This window comes from Plectropomus leopardus, chromosome 10, assembly GCF_026936395.1.
Source record: "Plectropomus leopardus strain MGB_pleo_1.0 chromosome 10, ASM2693639v1, whole genome shotgun sequence".
In the NCBI taxonomy this organism is placed as follows: Eukaryota; Metazoa; Chordata; class Actinopteri; order Perciformes; family Serranidae; genus Plectropomus; species Plectropomus leopardus.
This window is the reverse complement of record NC_142185.1, coordinates 25,911,810-25,937,672: the sequence shown is the minus strand read 5'-3', so window position 1 is coordinate 25,937,672 and position 25,863 is coordinate 25,911,810. Positions and strand designations below refer to the sequence as shown.

Here is a 25,863-nt window from a genome sequence, read left to right as displayed (position 1 = left end):
GGTAGATGTACAACAAAATCATGTTTGGTTACTCTCAGGACAGCTGCAAACAAACGAAATACAAACCTGGATTATCAGTTTTCTTGTGCTGCATCCAGATAAGTATTCAACCCTTTGAAAACTGAGCAAATTGGTCGATTACTTTGGAAAACATGGGGGGAAAAAGGTTATGACCAACTTGCCAAGGAATGTACAACAAATTGCAAGAAATTAGTAAAAGATGACAAGAAAATTACTTAAAAATAGTTTTAAGAAAGAGGAAAGGATTATTAGGAAATTATCCCCAAAAAAGGGAAAATGTCTAGAAAACTATATTTATCATTCTATTTTTTTTCTATTTAAGATGATGTTACAAAAAATAACATAAGATAAATGCATATATATTTTTCAGCACTTTATTTTCATCATTTTCTTGGTTCTTTTTTCTAATTTCTTTGCAAACTTTTGGGCCATGTCTTGTTAGGTTCTCCCATGTTCTTCTAAGAAATCAAATAAATTTGCTCAAGTTTCAAAGGGTTAAAACATTAAGACAAGATAAAAACAAGATAAAACGAAGCAAATTGAAGAAATCAGTTTGGATTCTTGGGAATGGTGATTAGCTTTTTTCAAAACATTTTGACATTTTATGGATGAAATGATTAATTGATTAATTGTGAAAATAATATGCAGTTTAGTTGATAATGATAATATAATATAGAATTAGTTGCAGCCCTGGTCAGTAGATGGGCATCACCTCCCATACATCTACTGGAGCATATTAAAACCAGTAAGATGTTGGTAAAAATATCTGATCAAGCTTTTCTGTAAGATGTTTTTTTCCACCTGTAGAGGAATTTCTGCCCTACTAAATATATTACCAAACATTGTAATAAACATGAAAGAATAACATTTAAAAACTTGGTATACTATATTTGGTATGCAGCCCAAACTGGAAGATATTCTAGTTTTCCGTGGAAAAATAATGATGGAGACTTTCTGCTTGGTCTTAAAAGATGTATTTGGTATCCATTACCTCTCTCTGACACTTTATTTCACTTTTATCAGAAAGCTAAAACATTTCAGCTATCACAAACACAACACTAAGAGAACATGGCATTGACAGTCAGCTCGTCGGCTTGCTGCTAAATGGCCCCTCGGATAGTTGGTCCCACAACCACGGTGTCATAATGAGAAATTAGGAGTCGGGGCCACGAAGGAAGTGCAGGAGGAAGTGATGGATTCGGTCCAGATGGTCACCAGTGCAGGCAGGACAGCAGGAGCTCTGTTAACACTTTGAAACATTGCTGAAAACAGGCACACGGCACAAAACTGTTACAATACAAACAAAAAAGTCTGTGTGTCTCCTAATAATACTATCAAAACGTGACAGAGACTCATTAATAAGTAATTGACTCTTTGTGCATTTGGCAGACTTATGGTGTATTAGGGAATCACCGTAGCAACCACAGCTGTGAAGGTCAGTGAGTACGTTTACATGCACAAAATGTTTTTTTTTTTTATTCCAAAAAGATGATATTCTTACTAAGCTGTTTACATGTCTAATGAAAATGAAGATTCCACTAATACTCCCGTTTACATGCAATGTGCCCAAATATGCTGCTTATCAGATCAAAATATGGAGAAGCAGAACAGCTGGAGTTGCTTTTCCTTTTTTTTCTATTTTGTATCAAAATAGACTTTTTTCACAGTTTCCGATATTTGTGTTTGCGATATTTGTTCATATCCATAAAGCTGTTGATATCCAGGTCTTCATAAAGTTTAATAGCAGATGTGTTTCTTCTTCTGACCAGAAATGTGGGATTTTTTTGCATGCATTTCTACCCCATAGCTTGGTAAAGTGAGTTAGTTTGTGTACAACGTATCCGTGACAACGCACAGAGCTGCACGTAAATAGACAAAAGGTTGATATCACAAACTGCAGTAGAAACCCAAGTTGAGACTCATATTATGAATTGGCTGCATACATGCCCAAATAATGCTCCTAAAACCTGAATAATACTGACATATTCCACATGTCTTAGGTGGAAAATGCAAAATTTAGAAAACAGCATCATTTGGAATATTTAAACAGAACATGCCATTTATATGACCTGCATCAAATTCAGAATATTGTCATATTTGGACTAATAGGGGAATACTGGCGTGCATTAACTGTAGCCTTTGTTAACATTGCATTTTTATGTTCCCCAATTTATTAAGTAATGCACAAAACTTTGTTTACACATTTGAAGCTACATTTCAAAGAAATGGTGCATCTGACGCATGTCCAAATTCCTTCTGGCGTCCATACTTTATGTCTCGGAGTAGAGGAATGTCATGATGGAGGCCTTCCCGTTCACTCCAGGATCAGCAGAGTCTAATGGCTTCTCATCAATTCCTCCTGTCCAGGGAAGTGTGTGTCATGACTCCTGTAACTACTTCTGACAAGAGTGATGAAGCACTTGTTAAAGTTGTAAGATTCGGCTAGAGTTTGAAACCTTTCGATATAAATCTGTGTAGAGGGAGATGGACAGAGACAGTGAGTGAGGGGCAAACAGGAGGGGATGAGCAAGGAGGCGAGACAAAGAGTGCCTGTGGTTTAGACGTGACAGATCGTAGAGAGGGGACAGAGAGAGAAAGGGAGGGAGAGAGAGAGAGGAGTGAGGGAAGCTAATGATCTCCATCTGTCTTAGAAGGCTGGGAGAGAAGAGCATCGTTAGGCTTTTGGAATAGGGGGAAGCAAACAAACACAGGATTTGCAGATCTCGCCCTGGCACTGTGTTGTGTGACTGGCTTCATTTGAGTCAGCTGGTAAAACGTAGCTCAGAGACAGTTTACACCATCAGTTGTGTCATGCTAATGATTGCTGCTCTCCAGTAAGAGTGCTTGTGTGACAATATGTTTGTTTACTGTGTGTATGCCAGAGCCTATTTTGGTTTATAACATGAATAGCTGCAGTCCTTGATTATGATTGGCTGAGGCATGTTTGAAGCTGTTGTAAAGTACTTTACTGTAACTGCATTACAATTTAAGCATCACTGCGCCCATTAGTCACCTATTGTCACATGGGATGCAGAGCTCAAGCATGCAACCGCCAACTGAAGCCCGAATCACTGAATTTCTGCCAGGAAGAGAAAAGTCAGAAGTATGCAACGCTGTCATCAAACTATAAAGCGAGGAATCTTTGCATATTTGTATGTGTGTCCTTCGCATATCTCAACAACTGTTGGTCTGATCTACTTCACACTTGGGGTGTATTGCTGTGGACCTAAAACTGTACATTGAAAATTTTGGTGCAATTTAGACTTTTGACATCTTCAATAATAGCAAACTTTGAATATTTGAATAAAAATGCAAACAGTGCTCTGTGCATCTGCAGGGTTTCATGGCTTCTCAGACTGAGTCAAACATGTCCGCAAAGTGTATTTCAATGGTGTTTCTGACAGACTGTAGATCTTGGGTGTGTTGTTTTCTATGTGTTACTAACTTATATACTTAACACTGTTAATGTGTCAGCAAAAAACAAACTCATTGAATGCATAATGAATAATGTATGAAACTAATTAAATAAATGTTTACTATATAACGACAGTGAGTATGTCAAAACAAGCAACTAATACACCTCTCTGTATATTAATACCTCAAATTAGAGTATTTCATCTGTGTTTCTGACCAGGAGTAGCCACAACATGTTCAGGTATATCAGTATTACAACACAGGAATAGAGGTTTAATCTGATATGTTTTAAAATGCCAGGCTAGTACAGCAGATTTTTATTGTATTGGGTCCATGGGTCTATAAAAAGTCATTGAAAAGTTTTTTTAATTTTGTCTATGTAAATGTGTTGGAAACCCTGTTTCTATGACATCAGTTGCTTTGAGCATTGAATACTGTTGCAAATGGTTTTACATCAGTATTAATTCAAAGCTTGATGTCTCAGAGATGCCAAAGGGTGCCTTCAGTGTGACAAAGTGTTAGTATTTGTTGACCTGATGACTAGAAAAGGGCTGGAAATGCACAAAATAATTAACTACACGTCAAGTACAGCACAGTGATGTTACTGCGCAGACAAGTTCACGTTTGTTGTTACTGTGTACATTCATCACAGGGTGAGTACACACAGATGAGACGTAACAGTGGATTATGTGAACTGCTGAGGTTGCCGTGGAGACGGGTCAAAGGGAGCCGATGAAGCAGATGGCAGTTAGGTGACCCTGCAGGCCGCCTATCTGTTCCTCTGTTTCTTCATGTAAATCTCAGCCCCGTGTGTGTCACCTCAGGTAAAACCTACTGGTAAGACCAGTGTTTTTACACACCTGGTAAAAAAAAAAGGAGAGGCACACATACACACACCCTTCCAGTAGGATTATACACAGTGCTTGCTGCTTGTAATGTGCCAGGACTGTGTTAATCCTGTCCCTCAGGTGTGTATCCACCTGCTTCGGCTCTCCCCTGCAGTTGACTGGGTTAGCCTCGTCCTTCTGCTCTGACCGAGTGACAGAATGGACACCAGGTCACTCGGGCTTCCCTCTGAATTGCCCGCGGAGATCGCACTGATTAGAGAGATAATCCTCTTTCATTGCCTACTGTAGGACTCGCTGCAGGATGTTTTGATGGTCGTGTTGTTTTTTTACATCTCTGTTGAGTGTCGCACGTCTTCCTTGTCGATCCTCCCTCTCTGCCTATCTGCATAAGCTCCACACAGGTGTATTTATTGTACGTTTTACTCTTTCATTTAGGAGGAATGGCTTCTTTATCGCCTCTCCACCGCTGGCTTCGGTTATCTGAGGCTGACAGGAAGGTGTGTGCACTGGATGAGTGTGTGTTGTGTTGCTATGGGACCAAATGTTTGCTTGTGTGCATCTTTGTGTATGTGAGTGAATGAGTGTGTGTGTGTGTGTGTGTGTGTGTGTGTGTGTGTGTGCGCGCGCGCGCGCAAGTCTGTCTGTTGCACCAGGTAGCCAGGATGTATGCTGATGTTGCACACCGGCAGACGTTAAGCACCGACCTGCATTATTGAATGTGTACAAGATGTCTGTGAGCTGAGCCCTAATGGAAGAACAGTGTAGTGTACACTCTACCCATTGGGGAACATTAAAGTTCACAGTGATATTATCCGAGATACACTGCACAGACCCACACGTACATGCTGCCAGGGAGAGGCAGGGGCATAAGCTGGGATGAGTGCGCAGGAAAAGAAGCTAAGAAAAGAAGTGGAAAGGTTTACTGAAAGGTAAAAAAGAGTGTGGCAGGGCCAATTCTGGGACAGTGACAAAAGGATGAAAGGATGACAGTGCAGAAGAAAGGGCCACGCTTCTTAGTGAGATAGAATGAAAGAAAAATATCGTTGTGTGCCACAGTGAGAGAGGTTAAGAACAGAGCGGTGTCAGAGGCGGATGAAAAGAGTGAGCTGTTGAGCTCAGAGAGGGCACGAAGCAGACTGTGCTGAGCTACACCCACACAGATTGTTGATATGTCGATACTTCATCAGCAGTACATTTGGGGCCGGGGTCGAGCAGACTGTGACTCTAAGCACAAGGATCTTGTCCCCATCAAGTTCTCCTCCTCCACCCCTCTCCGTCCTCTTACAACACTCCCCCTCACCCACACTCCCTCTTCATCTTTGTTTCTTTCCACTTCACATCCATCCAAGGTCCCAGAAGCAGTAATGTTCGGTGCTTGCTCATAAAACAAACACAGACATACACGAACTACACGTGGGGTGCCCTCCCGCTTATTCATACTCATTTGAACTTTGAATTATATCACAGGTGCACACATCCTCACATGCACCGTTTTTATGTATCCTTACAGGCACATAACCCTGTGAAGATCAGAAACGTGCAGCGTGTGCTTTCTCTCTCGCGCCTTCTTACTCTCTGTCTTTTGCTCTCTGTTTGGCAATTGTAGTTGCCTCTGTCTTCTCTCCCAGTACGTTCATTTGAACATGCATGAGCGCACACGCTCAAACACACACATTCAGGGGTTTTAAAACATGCAGACATCCATTCTCACTTGCCTTGTTCACACACAGACGGGGTGACATTATTGTCACTGGTGGAATGTAACTAAGTACATTTCCTCAAGTACTGTACTTATGTAGAAAAAAATTATGTATTTGTACTTTACTTGAGTATTTTCTTTTCTTATCACTTAAACTTCTACTCCACTACATTTTAGAAAGAAATAATATACCTTTTTTCGTAACTCCATGTATCTAAATGCTTTAGTTACTTTAGAGATTAAGATTTTAACATAAAAAACATGAGTTTATAAGATATGTTTTTTAAGACATAGATTAAAACATAAATAAAGAATCTAAATTATACATGCGGCCAGTAGATGCATTTAAATCTTCATTAAAAAATGACCTTTAATGAGGTTAAAGCAGGAAGGTCCATATATATATCTGCACTGATTAATGGATTAATATGATTTTTACACTATCTGTTATCCACAGCTGCCAAATGAAACTTTTTTTCTTCACTTCATTAAATCCCTCCAGCCAAGTGAAGGCAGCAGGACAGATACATTGATAAATCTGCAGCCTCTGAATAGAGAAGTGCCACCCCAGAGTGAGCTGCTATTGGCCATCCAATGTGTTTACCTTCATTAATTCACGCACAAATAACACATATGTCAGATGGGTCTGTTGTAACATTCTGCTGTTTTATGCCAGAGACAGCGGATTACAGGAGCTCATTAATCCTGTGCATCACAGCCACCTTGCCTAATAAAAAAAAAAGGAAAATCAGCGCTTCCTGTTATATAATTGAAATGCACTACGAAGCAAATGCTGCTGTATCATATTAACATGTGATGTAACCGTTTACAATGTGAACTACATTAAAATAATGACCAAAATAGCATTGGATTGATAGAATGATCCTATAAGCGGCTTCATCAAGCTATTTTTTATTATTCATTTCTCCATTATTGTACTAATTAAGTGTTGAAAAGCCCCACACCATCTGCCGCTAGCTGCAGATTTCAGGTGTTGTGTGTTCAGTTTCTGCTACTCGGCACCATCCAGACAACAATATGATTTCATGTCTCGCTGTGATTGGCACAGCTGTTTCAGAGTGAGAACAGTGATGTGCTGAGAGTTTATTTATTAGTCACAACACCCTTCGATCTGAACTCACCTTTAGCCAGCCCTTTTGCACTGTGCACTGCTGCAGGTACTTAAATGAACCAAAACCAGGCGTGCTTGGAGTCTAATACGTCTTCTTCTAAACGCTGTTCATGAGGCCAAGGAAAGATGTGAAGGGAAATTCATATGGACTTAGGAAAAGGCAACTGTGGTGCTAAAAGAGTCCCACTGCAGCCACATGTGGCTCTGTAATTATGCAATAGCAGATATTATTGACAAGGTTGTGGTGAAACTCCAATCTTCCCAAAAAGATGGACAACAAAAAGCAGTTTATGGATACTTTCCCCCATTCATTCTTACTGCTTTGTTTTATGCAGGAGATATAAATGTTAACAACTCAGTGGAAAAATATGACTTCATTACCATTGGTCACAAAATTGAAATGAAATAACTGTCACATTAAGGATGGATGTTCACGCTCATCCTCTTGTCCAGTCAGATTTATCAACACAAATCCCAATTAGTGCGATTATATGAAATGTAGTAGCTGAAAAACAATCATGCAACTTAGTAAACACCTTTCATGCTGACGTGATTGTGCTTTGAGGTTGTTATCGCTGATAAAAGCTGTGATTCTGTAACGTGACAAAATAGTTGATTCAAAGAGCGACTGATGTGGTACACTGTAACCCAAAAAAATGTTTGCTTTGGGGGCACCCGGTAGCTCACCTGGTTGAGCGGGTTCCCCATGTACAGAGGCTATATCCTCCCTGCAGCAGCTGGGGGTTTGACTCCAACCTGCAGCTCTTTGCTGCATGCCAACCCCTCTCTCTCCCCCTTTCACACTTTCTGTCCAGTCAAATAAAGGGAAAATTTCCCAAAAAGTAATTAAAAAAAAAACCAAAAAAACCCACATTTGATCGCATAAAACACTGCTGGAAAAGCTCAGATGGCTCAATGAAGTAAAGCCAGGTCCGGTGGCTTAACTGCCCTTAGGCAATGCATTTTAATGAAGGTTAAAAAACATTTAGGTTCACTGAAATGCTGCTGGTAAATGTGTTGGCTAAAACCACCCAAGTTCAGTGTCACAAACACCACTGGAAAACACCGCAAAGTGCCAACAAAAACACTCAGGACGTTGCTACAAACACTGGTTGTTGCCAAAAGACAACCTGAGTTAAGGTTTGTTGCTCTCGAGCAGTTGTCTGCAGCTTGGCAGGATGGCTTGCCATCATCCCCTTTGCGGAAACGTGTGATGTGAACTTTTTCTTGTAGCAACTGGGCTGTGCATTGACTTGTTGCATCTGCAAGGATCTTTTGGAAAGCATCATCATGTTTATTTCATAAAGTATTGTCCAGTGTATCCTATACTAAAGGAGATTTAAAAAAGCAGCACTGATGAACCTTTCCTCAGAATTTACTGAATTTAAACAGCTCCGATCACTGCTGATACTTTTGTGTCATTTCACCAAGTAAGGAACCTATAAGAAAAAAAGACAATTTGACCACATCCCTTGATTACCGTTTTGCACCTTTTGGGATTAAAATAGGTCTCAGTATGTGTCACAGATCCCTATGGACTTTTAAGGAAAGCTGATTGGGTACGTTATTTGTGTGTGTGTGTGTGTGTGTGTCTGTGTGTGTGTGTGTGTGTGTGTGTGTAGTGTTTGGCAGGGGAATGTTTGTGTGTACATGTAAGAGAAGAGTGAAAGAGAGAGATAGTACACCGGTTTGGTTGGTACAGTACTCACTTTATCACTCTAATTACTTTGATTTCCGTTAATTAAACCCGGAGACAAACCCATTGTTGTCATTTCAGCAGTAAAGCAAAATCTGCTTAATATCAGTCATCAAAGTCTCACTATTTTAGCCCGTACAATAGGATTAATTACATTTGTAAATGTCTGTGAACGTGTATCATAGACTGTTTTCATTTCTCTGCTCAACTCGGATGCACAAGGGAGACCATAAAATTTGGAGGACACCTTTGTCTCTCCCCCCCGCCCCCTGTCTCAGCATGCCCGCTTTCAGCTCGCTGTTCTGTAAACAATAGACCCATAAAAATGCTCCTCATTCATTTCAAACACTCTTCACATTCCCCGACTGCTTAATTGAACCTCTTACTGTGAATACAATGCAAGTTATTCTATCAACCTGCGTAAAATTTAATCCTTGTTGAGAGTCTGAAAAAACAAATTAAGACTGTCTTAATGAGGTTGCTTTTTTAAGTAGAGAATAATACATTGTTATACTGCGTGGAGGCACATACTTCCTGAGCATTCGTTTGTTGCAGCCACTTGAAGCCTGACTCAAGGTGATTCTTTGGCTAATTGATGTTGAGTTATAGATAAAAGGCCTGTTAAAGTTTGCGAGGAGGGAAAGCCCGCAGACAGCGTTCTTGTAGGAGGAGACAGCGGTGAGATTATTGGATGGAGCGTTTATTAAGGGTCAGAGATCCGTGGCTGTGCAGGCACAAGTATACACGTGTACACCCACACACACGTGTGCACACACGCCTGCCGAGAGGGTGGAATCATGGTAAACCTCCAGCAATCAATAACACATTTTGTCCGTCTGTTCACTTCACTCTGCGTCCCGATCGCTCTCTCGCTTTCATCTTCCTCTAACAGTTTCCTCCTCTTAGTCAAATTCATCTTTAATTAACTTGTTAGGTAATGAATTGTTAAATGTAGTTCCCATTGGTTGGCTAACGTGCTCCGCAAATGAGCACGGAGCTGACATGAGTGGCACTTGGCTTTTAATTTCCTCTGTCTTCTCATTTCACAAAGATATGGATTATTGAGGTCTCACAGCTGGAATCCTACTTTGAACAGCTTGATCACTGCCATGTTTCATCATCAGATCGTCTCTTAGAGGACCTCTTAGTCGGAAACGCTCCGCTGGCCGCCCAGGCCAAAAGGGGCCAATTGTTCTCACTTTTCGAGATGATGGCCATTTGATGGCGCCGCCGACTGTGATGCAGGAATCTGTCCAGTCATATATATTCGTGGGAAAGAACGCACTCTCCTGTTGCTTTTGATGTTGAAGTATTTGAGCTTTGCCAGAGGCAGGGCTCTCAGAGAGCACAACAGTGGCGGACAGTGGGGGAGCGTGATGTGGTTTAGGATGAATGTAAGTGCTTTTATTAGCCTCCTCTGGATGACACCATCCGGCTTTCTGCTCAGCCTCTCTCATGTGGGAAATGGTCGAGCCTGGAATTGAATTCTGTATACTCTGAGGTGACTTTATAAGGGAATCATACAGGATGGTTATTGCACCATCAGGAATGTAATGAAACTGGCGCAAAGGTGACAACAGTACAGAGGAAGGTCACTGTTAATATATGGTGATCTCGCACAGTATAGGAGGCTGCCATCCGTAGAGGAGACTTCTCTCAAGCTTAGCAGTCTTGGGAGACTCACAAGGACTTTGTGTTTGCTCGAGTCTCCATCCTCCTATTTTCGCCTTTATTCTCCAGCTTGACTGCCTTTGTTGGTAAAAATACTGAAAACCTTTGGGAGCCAATTTCCTGAGACCAAAGGACAATGCAGGCCTCTGTTCACAACTTCACAGCCGTGTGTATGTGTGTGTCCATGCATGAATGTGTGTGTCCGTTTGTCCATGCCTGCTCACCCGTACACCGCCAGTAATTTATATATTTGATTTGTTCTTATTTTCACCTTTATCACCAATTTGCCATCAGCATATTTCTCTTTCGCAAATCCGCCACAATTTGAATGACTAACAGAAAAAGCCCAGCGATCCAAGTATCTCAGCTCCATCCTTAATTCATTAATTTGCTGTTTCCCTTCAGTCAGTCACCCAGAATAATCCATCTGGAAAGTCCACTGAGCTTTTCCGCTACCAAGCAGAAATGGGATTGTGGATGACTTATCACAAAGCTTATATTCGTCCCCACTCTGTGTTAATGTATCCACATGTAGGTCTGCACGAACACACACACACATACACACACACACACATGCATACATTCAAAGCTTAATTTGGTCTCTCCTCAATAGCACTTAAAACCTTCTCACATTGAAGCACAGCATCTCAGACTTTGAAAACGTAGAGAACACAAACGCGGCTGCAATTACTTTGCAAATAACGCTCTGCATGCTACATCTTTCAAGCCATTAGACACAAGCAGAGGCTCAGTCATTTTCCACTTCATATGTTCCCAGTCACTTAACTTTACATGTAAAGCAACCATCATGAGTTAAAGGAATACAGGCCAAGTGTGAGAGTTTGCAGAGATACTTTGTGTCACCTTCTGAAATTAATTCAGCCTGGTTTGCTGCAAAGAATAGACAATGCTTCTGCCCCGAGGATACTCTGACATCAATGTTTTATAGTGAATCATTGATCCCAGAGCATAAAATTTGCACAAGCACACCAGCACGGCCATTCCAGTCCCCTGAAGACACATCTTCGCACAGGAGACATTAATTGACTCTGCTAACAGACAACTATGTCATACAGTACATGTCATACTCAGACAGGATCAATGAGGAGGCGCTCGCTAGAGTTCAAACACTTTTGCCAACTTTATCCACTTTAAAGCTGCAGCTTATGCAGTATTTATGCTTATAAATTGTCCCCAAAGTTTTATTTTGTTGGCGACTCTGGCTCAGGGGTTAGAGAGGGTTGTCCATTAATTGCATGGTTGGTGGTTCCATCTCCACCTTCTATTGTCCACATGTCAAAGTGTTATTTAGATACTGAACAACAATGGCTCCTGATGGTTTGGATACCGCCTTGCATCAGTGAATGTGAAAATGTAAAATAGGGACAAACTGTCCATTAAGGTAGAAAAGCCAACCCAATCACCAGAATAAAAGCTGGCACCTAAAAACTGCTACCCAAGCATCAAATCACACACAAACCGTCTCAGTAATAGCTTCATTCACTTGACACATCCATATGCACCTCACATTGTTGCTTGTAGATTGTGCTTATTACTTATTTCAGGCTTTTTTTTTTACTCTTTGTGTAGGCAGAGTGCCACTGAGCACAATCATCTCTTTGTAATTCTTTACACATAATAAACTTTAACTTGAACTTGAATTGTGTGTTTCTGCAAACCATCAATACGCTAATTTGATTGTTATTATCCAGCAGATATATTGAAACTTTAAATTAAAGCAATATTGCGGTTACCTAAGAGTGTAACAATCCTTTGATCTTGATTGATATATCGATTTAGTGAGAAACAACCAGTAATATCAATGCAAAGAGAAAATCACTGTCCATATTAACATCTTTAAGATGCATCTTTTTTTTGAGACTTTGTGTCACCATCAAACAGCACCAGGCAGATAATGGCAAAGAGCCAAGAAAACGAGGAGAAGTCGCAGTGGAAATGTGTTGGATTGGAAAAAGGCACAAAAACCACTATGTTTTTGAGGCACTGATCTCTGAGTAAAAAACAACTGCTTTTCATTGTACTCTGCTTGTTGGAAATAGCAATGGGTTACTGAGCAGGACCCAGATTTGGTGGCTAAAAAATCGCTGGAATTGGGACGCCCATTAGTTCACTTGGCAGAGCGGGCAGCCCATGTACAGAGGCTGTGTCCTCGCCACAGTGGCTGTGGATTCAACTCCAGCCTGCGGTCCTTTGCTGCACATAATCTACATAATAATCTTGAACAAGAAAAATAAAACAGTTTTGTTTGTTGGTCTCAAACAGTGGTTGACGCCTCGGCAGCCCTCTCACCTAGGTGTCACGCCATCCATAATCCATGGATTAATGACGAAGTCATCTTTTGTGTTACATTACTCTAAATACATTGATATGATACGTTTGAAATGTGCAAATCTGATGTATTTGAGGTTTACAGAAATGTACAATATGGGTGGGTGTGGTTCAGAGGTAGAGCGGGTCATGCACTAATCAGAGGGTTGACGGTTTGATCCCTGGCTCGTCCAGCCAACATTAGTAATTTATTAATATTTTTCAGGCCATTTCTTGTTAAGTTGTTCGTTTCCTTCTCCCCCTTAAATACACAGGATATAGTCATAGAAGGTCTTTTAGAAAAGTGAGACATCCATTTCTTTTTTATGACATTCTCACACCCTTTTATTAAGTTAACAGCTCACTAGATATATTTGCTTGTTTAATTACCTGTTTATGTCCACGGTTGCTTAATTCCAGACTTTGCCCGCTAATGGCAATCGGAGACTCTTTCCTTTGTTTGGAGGTGCTCCCAATCCTCCGTATTTTAAATGGTGTCCCCCCCCTGAACCGTGATAATTGATGTATTTCCCATAAAGGAGCGGTAATTAAGATAATGAGATTTTCAGAAGCAAGTGTAGCATGCCAAAATGAGGGGGGGCATGTTTCTTGACTGGTTCACTTTAGCTTTATAAATTTCCCTGTTTTATTCTCTTTATTTCACCAGCTCTGCTTTTCTTCTGCTTATGTGTTTGCCTCCTATCTGCGTTCTCCTTACCACATGTGCTTCCCCTCCCGTCTCCTATACACTGCATGTCCTCATTTGTTTGCCCAGTGCATAATTGGCTATAGGATCACCCATTGTGTAATTATGTATAGCAGTTTGATATGTAATTAAAATTGTATCAGTATCCAGTGCAATTTGTGCTGTGTGATTACCTATTAACAGTGCAAACAGTTGTGCCTAAAAGCCCGTGACCGCCCCTCTCATAGTCGTCACTGTGCTTCGATGTCGGGATTTTCATACTGTAACATTAAGTGCTACATATGAGCAAAGTCAGATCAGCGTGTAATGATAAAAAATCCTAAAGGGGGCCTATTATGCTATTTTGAGGCTCATACTGTAATGGTTAAAAAAAACATTTGATTTTCCTCATACTGTCTAGGGATGGGTACCAAAACCAAGTATTAAATGGGCACCACTGCCAAATTATTAATGACTGTGGTATCAATAAACTCTGAAGTTAAGAGTTCTGCTATCGGTATTGGAGAAATGAAGAACATATTTTTCTTGGTTAAATGGGTTACATAAATGTTCTCTTTTACAGTTTTTATCTCACAAACTCCATTTCTCATTTGCAAGAAGATAATGACATTATACTCTGATGCATTTTTGCTCTTCAGTCAGGAGAGCTCTGTGTGTCGGAGCCTGCAGCATGCTGCATGTGCCAGGGGCAGGGCCGGGTCAGCTACGCCACTCTGTTTCACACACACACACACACACACACACACACACACACACACACACTCACTCTCAGTGGCACACTCCAAAGTGAAGTTACACATCTCAAGAGTTGATGCCGACAATTGCAACAACTCTTTTGCACGTAAGGGGGAAACACGAGGAATCTTTCAAAACATCTTGTAAAAGTGCGTCACACATACATGGAAAAATGCACCGTTTGTGGCGGCCTAATTTGTAGTTTATCTTCTGTTACCCCATCCACCTCAGGCATGTTAGAGTCTATAATAGTGATTAGTTCAAATCAGTGCTATTGCTGAATGGTAATTTGTATACTGTTCTTATGTAAATAGAAAATGAAGCTATGTTAATTCTGTTCTTTGTTTTCCTTGAAAAACCCCAAAGGCACCGATAAACGTACAATTTAAGTCCAGATCCGATAACATTTATTGGTAAGAGTAGTAGTTACGTTAAAATCTTAACGATACTCACACCTAATACTGTCTGTGCTTAAACTGTATTCACTCTGTCTGAGATGCGCCGTTTTAGTGGCTGTCTCTTTAAACCCCCCTTTCGAAAAACCCCAGTCTGTTCTGAAAGCTTGCTGAGATCTGCTCATAGATATTTACCAAAACGTGTGGGATACTTCTACTGGTTGTCTCATTTCAGATTTGTTGCCAATGTGGCTGACATTTGGAGCACAATTTCATTATAAACGTGAGTTTTTTGCTATGGACTTTTTTTCATAAAAGTCCTTCAAAAATCCATATGAACTGGCTTCAGCAGTACCAGTAGCTTCGTTGGCTGCTGGTGTTTCGTGAGCATGCCGTGTAAAACAAGCATCATTCACTGTCGAAAGAGTGAACAATGCCCAAGTGCACAAATTGCAAACTGATGCGGTCAGTACACCTTATCAAAAATATGAGTGTAGGAGAAAAAGCGATACTTTCTACTGTGAAAAATCACCAATAAAAGCTTCTAAACTAAATTCTTCACAACTGGACATGTCCCAGCAGGAATATGACCTGAAATCAGGGAGAAATTGACAACATCAGCAAGCAAGATTACATGTTACCCTGACATTGGCATTTGGTCAAGTCACAGTTGCAGCTGGGGGATGACTGGAGTATAAAGGTACGAATAAAAGCTTCTAAACCAATATTTCCACAACCAGGCAGGTTACAGCAAGAATTGGATCCAAAATTAGGGAGAAATTTATAACATCAGCAACCAAGATTACCTGTTTTCCCAGTGTTAGCGTGTAGGCACATGTAGCACTGTACTTGCAGCCGGGCAATTACGGTAATAAAGTGTTGCAGCACTATCTGCCATGACATATATATATAATAAAAGCATTGAAATAATAATCTGCAATCCTATTCAAACAAGATTATGATCCGACTTTGGGGAGAAAATTAACATTTAGCATCAAAAATTACATCTTACCCTGAGGTTAGCATTTAGCTACATGTAGCAGTGTACTTGCAGCCTGGGAATGAGTATGTATGACAGCATTTTCCTTTATTAAAAATCACCAATAAAAGCTTCTAAACACAAATGGTCACCTTCCACCCAGAATTTAATCTGAAATCGAGGAGAAATTTACATCGATAACCAAGATAACATGTTTCTCAGATGTTAGCATGTAGCTACATGTAACCCTGTAGGCTATATAATATAAACACTTGCCTGGAGCTGAAGACCATATGAAGAAATCTGCAAGAGCAGATGTTAGCCTGTCTCAAAATCAGAAAAACATGTAAACAGAGTTATGATATGTTTATCTTACTATTTTTAAAGTTTGGCCACATTTAACATGAACATCCAGCACTGTAACATTAATGACAGAAAATAAGGAAAAGCATGAAAGCTCCCCTTTAATAAGCATTTTGGTGTCCAGCTCCTCACATGAACAAATCTTCTAACAGCTGAGGAATTGTTAAACATGTTACCTGCAGCTATAAACTAAGTACTCTACAAGACCGCTTTACTTAAGACAAGACCACACACTTTAATGCACATCACTGCGCTCAGTGAGTTCGCTCAGCAGCACTGCATGGCTCGTTCCTCTCAAATACAGACACCAAAGACAGAGCAGGGCTTTCAAACCGCTTGTTAGGGTTCTCTCATAATAAGGCTGAAGAAGAGGGCTTGTAAGGACACTAAGGAAACATCTTAATGAAAGCGCCAGGCTACAAACTGGCCTGAATAAGCCGCCTTTGCAAATTTACCGCTACATAATTAGACGTGCCTGAGAGGTCCGCTGTTGGGAGTAGCCTCTGTTTTATTCAATAAAGCTTTTTTTTTTCATCATAGCTGGTTTAGGAAGCACAGAATTAGTGTTTGACTCCTTAGTGCATATGATTGTATGCAGTATGTGTGCTTGTTTTGTCTTTGGTTTCTATGTGTGACAGTCAGAGGTCAAACACATCTTATCTGACCTACTATTAAAATGTAGTGCATATAGCTATTACCATAAATATATACATTCAGGTCACTGCACACAGAAATGTACCTGCGAGCTGCAGACCATACATCACAACTGTTTTATTCCAGTGAGCTCTGTCTCTAGCCTTATAAACACTGTAGTATAATTAGAATGGACGACTTCTGCACTCATTTTAATACAGAAGAAGAAATTTGAAGTCTGCAATTATATCAAACATGTCATGCTTGCCAGCAGAGAAATGTGGGTTATAATGAGCTTAACGTGCCCCAATTTTTCCTCATGATGTAATGCCACAGCAACAAAAAAAAAATAGGTTTGAGTGTATCACAGAATATACCAAACTCAAACATGGTGTTAAAAAGAGCAGAGAAAAAATGGTAGCATAACGTGATAACTTTTTCCCCTTTTACATAAAGGTGAGCACAATTGGCACTGTAATTATGTAACTGTTGAAGTATAAATATGCAAGTATAGGCCAGAGTGACTAGTTTAATTTGTGCCTGCTGTGCTGATACTTGCCATAAAGCAGGGTTTATATTTCAGAAATTAATTTAGTCTAGTCAGGTTTATTTATAGAGTCCATGAAAACAACAAACGTTAAGCAAAGTGCTATATAAAGAGATCAAATAAAATCAGTCATAAATTTGAGAATATACGTAGATGAATAAAGGCATACAATATCTTGATGAAGTCATAACAAAAAAGCAGCATAGCACAAATAACAAAGTAAAATACAACAAAAAAAGTATGGTCAAAGATGTCATCATGGTTATTAAAAGGGTAAAGGAAATAGAAAAAGATTTAATTGTTTGTGGTAGACTATTCCAAAATTCAGGGACGCCAATTTAGCATAAATTCAGAGGTCAGGGACAACGTCAGCACAACTCATCGACATGAATACAAATCAGAAAGAAATGTCCATAACAAAACAAAAACTTATTTTTAATAATTGAACTAAACAACACACATATAGCAAGACAGTGCCTTGACAAAGGGGGAGAAACTATACATTTTGACTGTAACGAGGGCCTTGCTTTCTGGCACTAAAGGTGTCACTTTCATATTGGAGGCACTGGTCCAAGTGTTCCTTGGCCAAGCAGCTGTTAGAGCACATGGATTCAGTGCTGGACTGCAGGAGACTTCATGGATATTCCTCTATTGAATTTTGTTCTCTTTGTGAAATCTTGCTAACTAGCATTTGACATCTTGTTCACACGTCGGGTGCATTCAATCACACTGGCAAATGGATCCTTGCGTAACGAAAAAAAACAATCTGGTCAGGATAATTTTGCGGTTTGGTGTGGATACAGATCTTAGTCCGATCAGTGCAGTGATAATGCAAGCTCTGTGTCTTTTATCCAAAATAAAACTGTAACATATAAACAGGAATACACCTTCATACGTTCAGGCATCAGAAAGATGAAAATAGTGAGTGTTGACCACTTTTTATGCCTCCCTGCTAGCGACAGTCTTGGCCTCCCTTTGAATTTAACACAAACATTTGAGTAGACTTTTTAATTGTAATTTAATTGATCTGATTTTGGTGGTGAAAGGTCACAGTGACCTTACTTTTGTCTCATTCTTGTAAACACAGTGTCTCAAGAACACCGTAAGGGAATTTATTTCAGTTTGACACAAACATTCAGATGAACTCAATGATGAACTGAATAGAATTTGGTGTTCAAAGGTCACTGGGACCTTGCATCCGTCTCATTTTCACAAATGCAATATCTCAAGCAGACCTTGAGGGAATTTCTACAAATTTGGCACAAACATCCATTTGGAGTCTGGTGGTTGAAGGTCAAAAGGTCAAGGTCACAGCCTCATACATGTTTTTGGCAATAACTCAAGAACTTTCAAAATTCACCTTGAAACTGTGCTGACTGTGTAGAATTTCTGTGTGTGAAGCATCCATGTTTTCACAGACATGGATTTAAACTCTGAGACCTGATTGGTGCACAGAGACATACAACTGTGTGGCAATATGTCTAGTTTTGATTGTACCAACAATACTCTTATACTAGGGATGTTCATTTAAATTTTTCTTTCTAAATGATAGCCATGGTAACCAATCATAAAAATGACTTTTTAAAAATTATTTTAAGTGTGTTTAATCTCATTATAGAGCAGTGCTTCTTCTGTTTCTTGCCCAGCTCTCGCTCTGGGAGTGAGACTGGGAACTTCTCACCGGGGATGTTGAGAGTCTGCACGCCCTGCACACACAGAGAGAGACCAGCTAACTGTTAGCATCACACGGCCAACTTTATCTCACAAGTTTGACAAATCAAGCCATTTTGATGTGAGATGGTTGGGATTGTTTATTGGCTTGGTTTCAGATGATAGCTTGGGCTTTAACTGATAAGATTCAGTCAAAATTCTTGTTGTTGGTCAACAGTTCATTATTAGCTTCCCTATTCAATACAGTTTGTCACCATACCAGCGTAACCATAACTAAAGCAAAGAACTGTTGTGGCCAAAAGCAGAGAGACCTCAGAGCAATTAGTTTAAAAATAAGCAATTAATTAAAAAAAAACTTTGTCTGCTCCAGTGCAGAAGCTCAGTGGCAAACTTTGCAGCAAGACCATACTAGAAGAAAAGCATGGAAAAATACAAAAGAAAAAGGTTGTTTAAGTTTTTCTGAGAGAAAGATAGAGTACCTCATGATCAAGACATCTAACGTGGAGACACAGCCCCTCCATTTCTCTTGCCTTGTGTTACTGTTCAGTCGTGTTCATACAAAACCCTCTTTCTGTTCTCTTAACCCCACAACCCCAAAGAGCGCAGAACACACAAACGCTTTTAACCACAATAAAACTGCTGCATGTTCAGGCGTTCCCCAGAGGAAGGACTTCAGCAGCAGGTCTGACATCCGCCGTATGGATGATTAGCATCATTAGAGCATCAGCTGCTCCCCCTCATTCAGGCACACACACACACACACACACACACACACAAACACGTACACACACTCCATGATGGCTCTTCAAACACCTAACACTCATGCAGATTAAATGGTGGCATGTTCTTGGCAAAGCAGTGATTAATTTATGATTAGAAGTAGGTCAAATGAATTGAAGGGAAGGTGTAGAGACACTAGAGAACGATGTGTCTGCGAAGACACTCAGAGCAAGTTGGGAGAGCGGGAGGAACAAGGACAGACAGAAAAGGGATGAGCACTTTATTTATGTTGAAGAAGAGGTAGGAGATAACTTCTTTTTGTGCTGAAATGCTAGCAAATCTCTGTAAGGCAGAGTGGGATGCAAAGAAAAATATTGGGAGCCAAGTGCAAAACTACACTGGGAATTAACTTAAAAATAGTTCAATCAGAAATCCTCACTATTCTTCTTCAAAGTCAGTCTGCCTGCATTGTTGCTTTGTCTTTTACGATACTATATTTAAATTGTCTTTTTCTCCTTTTCAGCTCCTTTGACCGACAAGCCGCCAAAGATCCTGTTTCCCTCGGAAAACAAGATTAGCAACATGGAGCTGCAGCTAGGTAAGTGCATCATGGGATTTCCTCCAGCTGCAGTCAGTATTGTCTGTGTCATTTCCAAATGACAGGAAATGGATGACTTTACAAATCCGCTCCAACACGCCTCCAGGCGCTGAACACAGATTGATGATGGCACTTTTATTTGCTAGAGAAATGGCAAAAGAAAAAACAATTGTAAAAGTGTTTTCCATATATGCAAATGGTGGATGCTAATGTCCCTACGGCTGTTTTGTCAACAATGAAGAGCCCATATGGTGCCAGGGTTCCATACGCCGGCTGGCCACATGGACAGGCGGCTGCTTTCAGTCGCTGTTGTTTGTCTTATTTGACGTGGGGTCACAGTGGGCCTACCATGTGTGCAAGCGTGCGTTGAGCGCATGTATGCATGTGGTTGTGTTTGTTTTTTTTCTCTGACAGCATATTGCTCGATTTCTGGGCACAGTCCGCTGTCCACATGGTGCTCGCCGCTCTATGAATGGCTCATGTGTCTGTCAGCCGATCGGACAAGACTGAGAGGTCTGGAAAGCGAGAGAAGGATTGGATAAGTGTGTGACAGAAAGAGAGGAGGGGCAGGGACGGAGACAAAGAAAGTGCAATGATTCACGGAGAGGTTACCTTTTGTCTCGTATCTGATGCTGTTGGCATCCAGGTAGTTCATTTAAAATGCCTCCACGGTTGGTTGATCAAGAGTGAAAAATTGCTGCTGTTGATAAACTGACAAGCGCAGTCTAATATGTCAGCACACTCACACCCATGCATGAGCAGGTTGCACAATGCACCCTTCAGCTATTTGTGTCGTTTGTCTCAATATCACAGAGACTTTAAGGAAAGCTTTGTCTCGTCCTTTGAAACTTTCTCACAATTATTTAAAGCCTCTCTTGTCACTTCTGTCTTATGTATGCAGAGTGAGTAACTGTTGTAGCTGCTGTGGAGTGTGTGTTAAAGAGTTAGTGCACTCAGTACTCCACAGTGATTTAATACTGCACTTTCATAACATTCGAGACTTGTAAGTGACAGTTTAAACAAAAGAATTGTTTAAATCGGTGCAGCCGAGGTTAGAGCTGCAACTAACAACTGATCTGATAATCAAATAATCTGTTTATTAGAGGACAGACGAGAAAAACAGATGAATTTTATTATTTCCAACATTTTATACCAAAAACAATACTTGTTCTTCATCTTCTTGTGCAGTGCTCTTTTAAACAACTTGCAAATTCAAAAGTGTATGCTGCCTTTAGAGAAAATACTAACAAGGTCACTACAATTAAGACATTAAATTAAATAAAAGTACATTTGGGATGCAGCAATGCATTGACAAAAAAGGGAAATGTAACTAATATATATTTGATCAGATAATGCTCAAGTTTGTGTTCCTAAGAAATAGATGATTCCCTTTAGGCGGTCTTTGACTAATCGCAGGAAGTATTCCATAAACTCGATAATGTTATATTTTACTTCTGTGTCTCTCCAATCTAATTTCAGCAAATTATCTGCAGTTTCCAGCAGATTTTTGACAGTTTTGATGGACAAATGTATTATAAGTGAATTTAAAAACAAATGTAATGGATAGAAATACCTTCTGTTTTCTTTTTTTGTTGTTGTTTTTAAGAATATTTTTGGGCGAGTTTTGCCTTTATTTGATAGGACAGCTTTAGTGTGAAAGGGGGAGAAAGAGGGGATGAAATGCCACAAAGGGCTGAGGTTGGAATCGAACCCACGGCCACTGTGGCAAGGACGTAGCCTCTGTACGCCTGCTCTACCAACTGGGCACCCCTTTCCATGTCTTTTCTCTACAATTCGTGATGAATCAATGCAGCTTCCATTGATCTCTCACTATACAGTGAGATTTGAGTTTTTTTGTGAGTTTTTTTTTTTTTAGGCCAACCAGGTAGTTACCATAGCCCCAGTTCCCTTGACAAAAAGCCAATGGGATTTGTCCATTGGGTTGGATTATTTGTTGGTTTGCTCAAAAATAAGCTTAAAAAAAGTTTATGATTTTGTTCAGCAAGATAATCTTCACAATTGAACACCACTTTCAGTATTTCTGAAGCATAAATGCAGTAGTCAGGAGTAAAAAGCTCACGTTAGGCTATACATGAACTACACCACGGTCACATGTTTTAATGCCGCCACCACAAACAAGGCTGTAAAACGTTCTTTGGCATGAAGATGTTAACCTCTGCAGCCTTATTTAGCCACTTGTCAGGAAACCCCTTTTTAAAGACACTCAACATATTCAAAATTCAAAAGTGAAGTATTTACTGACGTATTTTATGTTGGAGAACCACAGACCTTATTTCAGGCATCTAACCAAAAACCCCTTGAAATAAAAACACTTTTATCATCTCATCTCATCATCTCATGACTTTGAGATGAGGAGCATTACAAAAATACTAACTCACTTCTGGGTTTTAGGACTCATTCCTCTGCAATCTATTTGTGTCAGCTAAATTTTCTTTATAAATTTAACCTGTAATTGTGCGTTTGTCTGTCAAAACGGAAGACAAATATGCAGGAGATGGCAGATTTACTAACGCTAATTAGCTGAAATTAGGTCTAAAATGAATCCTTTTCTGTATTCAGAAACTTGCTCCAGAGACAAAGGAAACAGTGTCATTTTGTGTAACTCACACATTACAGCTACAAAAGGCGCAATACTGGCTTTCTGCCTCCACCTTAGGATATGTAACCACGGCATGAATCATAACATAGACTACTAGTCACTAATGAAATTCATTGCCAACTATTTTATAGCCAATTTGAACCCTAATGCAATTTAATGCCGTGTCTTTGCTTAACCCTCCATGCTGGGTAAATGCAGAACATAATGTTCCCAGTTTGAAATGCAGTTTTTCTCCAGACTTGATAACTCAGGTGACATAATATGGGTTATTTTTTTAATAGACTTAACAGGAGACATATAAGACATCATGGAACTGACCCATAAGTACTTCCAGTAACAAGTAAACTGGCCTTGATGTGTAAAACCACTGGAGTTTCCCTCTCCTGGTATGTTACAGGAGGGCTCGGCTCTACCATGGCAAAAAGAGAGCCCTAAGCAAGGCAGGGAAGGAGAGAAAGTATGTGTGATGTTGTGCAGTGAGCCTCTACAATCCCAGAAGAGTGTCTAAAGTACAGAGACACCGAGGTAAATATTTTACAGCCGGGCTCCATTTTGTGTGCAGAAAAGTTGTCTCTCCCTCCAGACGAGAGTTTCTATTTTGCTTTATTTATTTATTCTCCTCTTCCTTAATATTTGTTGAGTCATGCCCTAAGCAGCTTTATGGAGCAACGTGGCAGATTTATGGTAGCCAGAGCGTGCACAGAGAGAGGCTGGTCCCTTATGGCAAGTGGGAGATAGAGAGAGGGAGAGATGGGATCCAGTGAAGGCTTGTGGATGGGCAGTAAAATCAGAGCCGTAAGCAGAGAGATAAATCTGCAACACTGCCGGGAAACACAGCCCCACTTTATCTCCTCCGCTGCTGCAACCAGTGCAGGTCTCAGACAGCCGCCATCGCAGCCAGCTCCACACAACACACACACGCAGACATAAATAAAACACATATGTTACATAAACTCTCACAGAGGACACGCGGCAGGGACGTAAGTCAAAGAGGATGATGCAGAGAGGAGGACAGAATAAGAATGAAAGCGAGAGTGGTTGTAAAAGCAAGAGGATTGGGCATGTTTAGAGGAAGGGGATGTTCAGTGTTTTTTCCAAGGAGAGCGGGGTCTTGTCAGTGTCCCTTCATCTGCTCTCCAAAGGAAGAAAATTTCCTTTGTGTCGTAGTTGCAATTTTGAACTGTCCCAGACAAAAGAAACGTGGCTTAAAAACGGTGGTCCACTGAGGGAGGTTCAAGGATGGCCATTGTCACAGTCGTGCAATCAAAGACAACTGTGGATAAATTCCGACAGTAGCAGAAATTTGGGATGACCATCACACTGTGTGACTGCTGTTACGGGTTACATATTCTAACAACCAATAGAAAAGCAGCATGAAATGACGCACTGATCAGCGTGACACTGCTAGGTGCTAGTAGATTAGCTCCCGTTGCAAAATTGGCATGCCAAGTTGGCCTCTTTTCCCCAGCCACGACCACGTCCACATTCTCTTCCTCCTCTTCAGACTTTTTTGACACACATAAATGTCACTATAGCGAGTTTGTTTATGTTTGTTTACATTTTTCTCTAACCCCAACAGCGATGTAGTTGGATGACGCACGCTGTTGACGTTTTGTTCTGCGTATTGGCGTAGATGGACTTACATTGTAGCCTGCGATTCAAAAGCCGTTGTCATACAACTTGATAACTTGATATCATACCCAAGTTTATCAGATCCATGTTACACAGTGTAGTTTGCACTATACTTAGAAGATTGCTAAAATTACACCGTCTGTAGGAGGCTTGAGGAGAGCCGGGTCTTCTCAGAGTGTCCCTTTCCCTGCTCTCCAAATGTCTCCTCACATGTTTCTGCCACTGTGTCCCTTTTAGCTGAAGAGCCCAAATCTCACAGCTGCAGATTCAGTCACTCAGGACGCTAAACCGCAGTGCCACAGCACAGTGTGTGTGTGTGTGTGTGTGTGTGTGTGTGTGTGTGTGCGCGCGTGCGTACGTGTGTGGGCCGCTATCATCACAGATCTACAAGGCTTCAGGGCCTCAGGAGTCCTCAGGGATGTGTGCAAAAAACTGAAAGCAGGCCTATTTTCCATCACAAATATTACTTCTGGACAACTTGACATTTTTAGTTTTCAAAGGAGACAAAAATCAAGGTTGTGTAGGATGTTTTGGTTTTTTGTCTGTCGTCCTCCAGTTTCTCTGTTGCCAGATTTAGTGCTGTCCCCCAGTGGCGAGTTGGTGCAGTCCACTTCTCCAGAATAGGATGATTCATACTGAGGGGTTTGTGTCTACGTGTTGGGGTTTCGTGTGAGGGAGCCACACAGAAGCACACACACGCTTTCCAGTATGTGACATATTACACAAAGCTCTGAGTTTAAAACACACACTCACAAACTCACTGACTTGGTGTTTATTCCCTCGGGATGATTTGTCATGGATTCGTCGTCCCAGAGGAGAGGGGTGGAGGAATTCAACTCACGCTTACGCAGCACTCTCTCTGTCCCGCCAGTTCTCCCTCTTCATCACGTGTGCACGCACAGATATTTGCACATGCCCCTGCACCACTCGGGGTGGGTGGGTCACACACGGTGGCGGCGCAGTCCTTCGTAACTGTGGGATAATTGTAACTGATAGAGGATTTTACTGTCCCCCAAAGCCAGCAGATGGGTGCACTCTAGTGGAAAGGAATTAGAATCAATTATTTCAGAGAGCAGGACCCAACAGCACCGGATGGGTGGCAGGAGGGAGATGACTCTTATATTTATTTTACTTCAACATGCACTTCGTACAGGCGCACGCCATGCACGCTTAGATGGCTTACACTCAGAGATGGTGACATTCCTGATTTCCCCGGTGTTTTAGCAATATGTTTTTGACAAGCTCGGAGGAATAGACTGACAGTGTGGCTGTTCCATTCTGATCTCCCTCTCTCCTCCCCAAATTACCTCCATATTCTTCCCTCTTCATTTGAAAACATCAGTCTGCTGGCCAAGACACCAAACAGTCATTTTTCTTTTTCATTTCAAAGGAATTCCTCCAATCAGTGGATTTGCTTTTGTAAGCGAAGTAAATCCATGCAGGGATTTTTATGTT

At 40.7% G+C, this 25,863-nt stretch overlaps 1 protein-coding gene across 5 annotated transcripts in view; it reads left to right on the top strand.

Moving 5' to 3' along the window:
- The window catches only part of il1rapl1a (interleukin 1 receptor accessory protein-like 1a), a 255,917-nt gene that overhangs the window by 159,216 nt on the left and 70,838 nt on the right, over positions 1 to 25,863 (top strand). For all 5 annotated transcript variants that reach the window (XM_088083416.1, XM_088083414.1, XM_088083415.1 and 2 more), the window contains exon 6: positions 20,082 to 20,156. In XM_088083416.1, the coding sequence (XP_087939542.1) occupies positions 20,082 to 20,156 (75 nt within the window). The remainder of the gene's footprint in view (positions 1 to 20,081; positions 20,157 to 25,863) is intronic.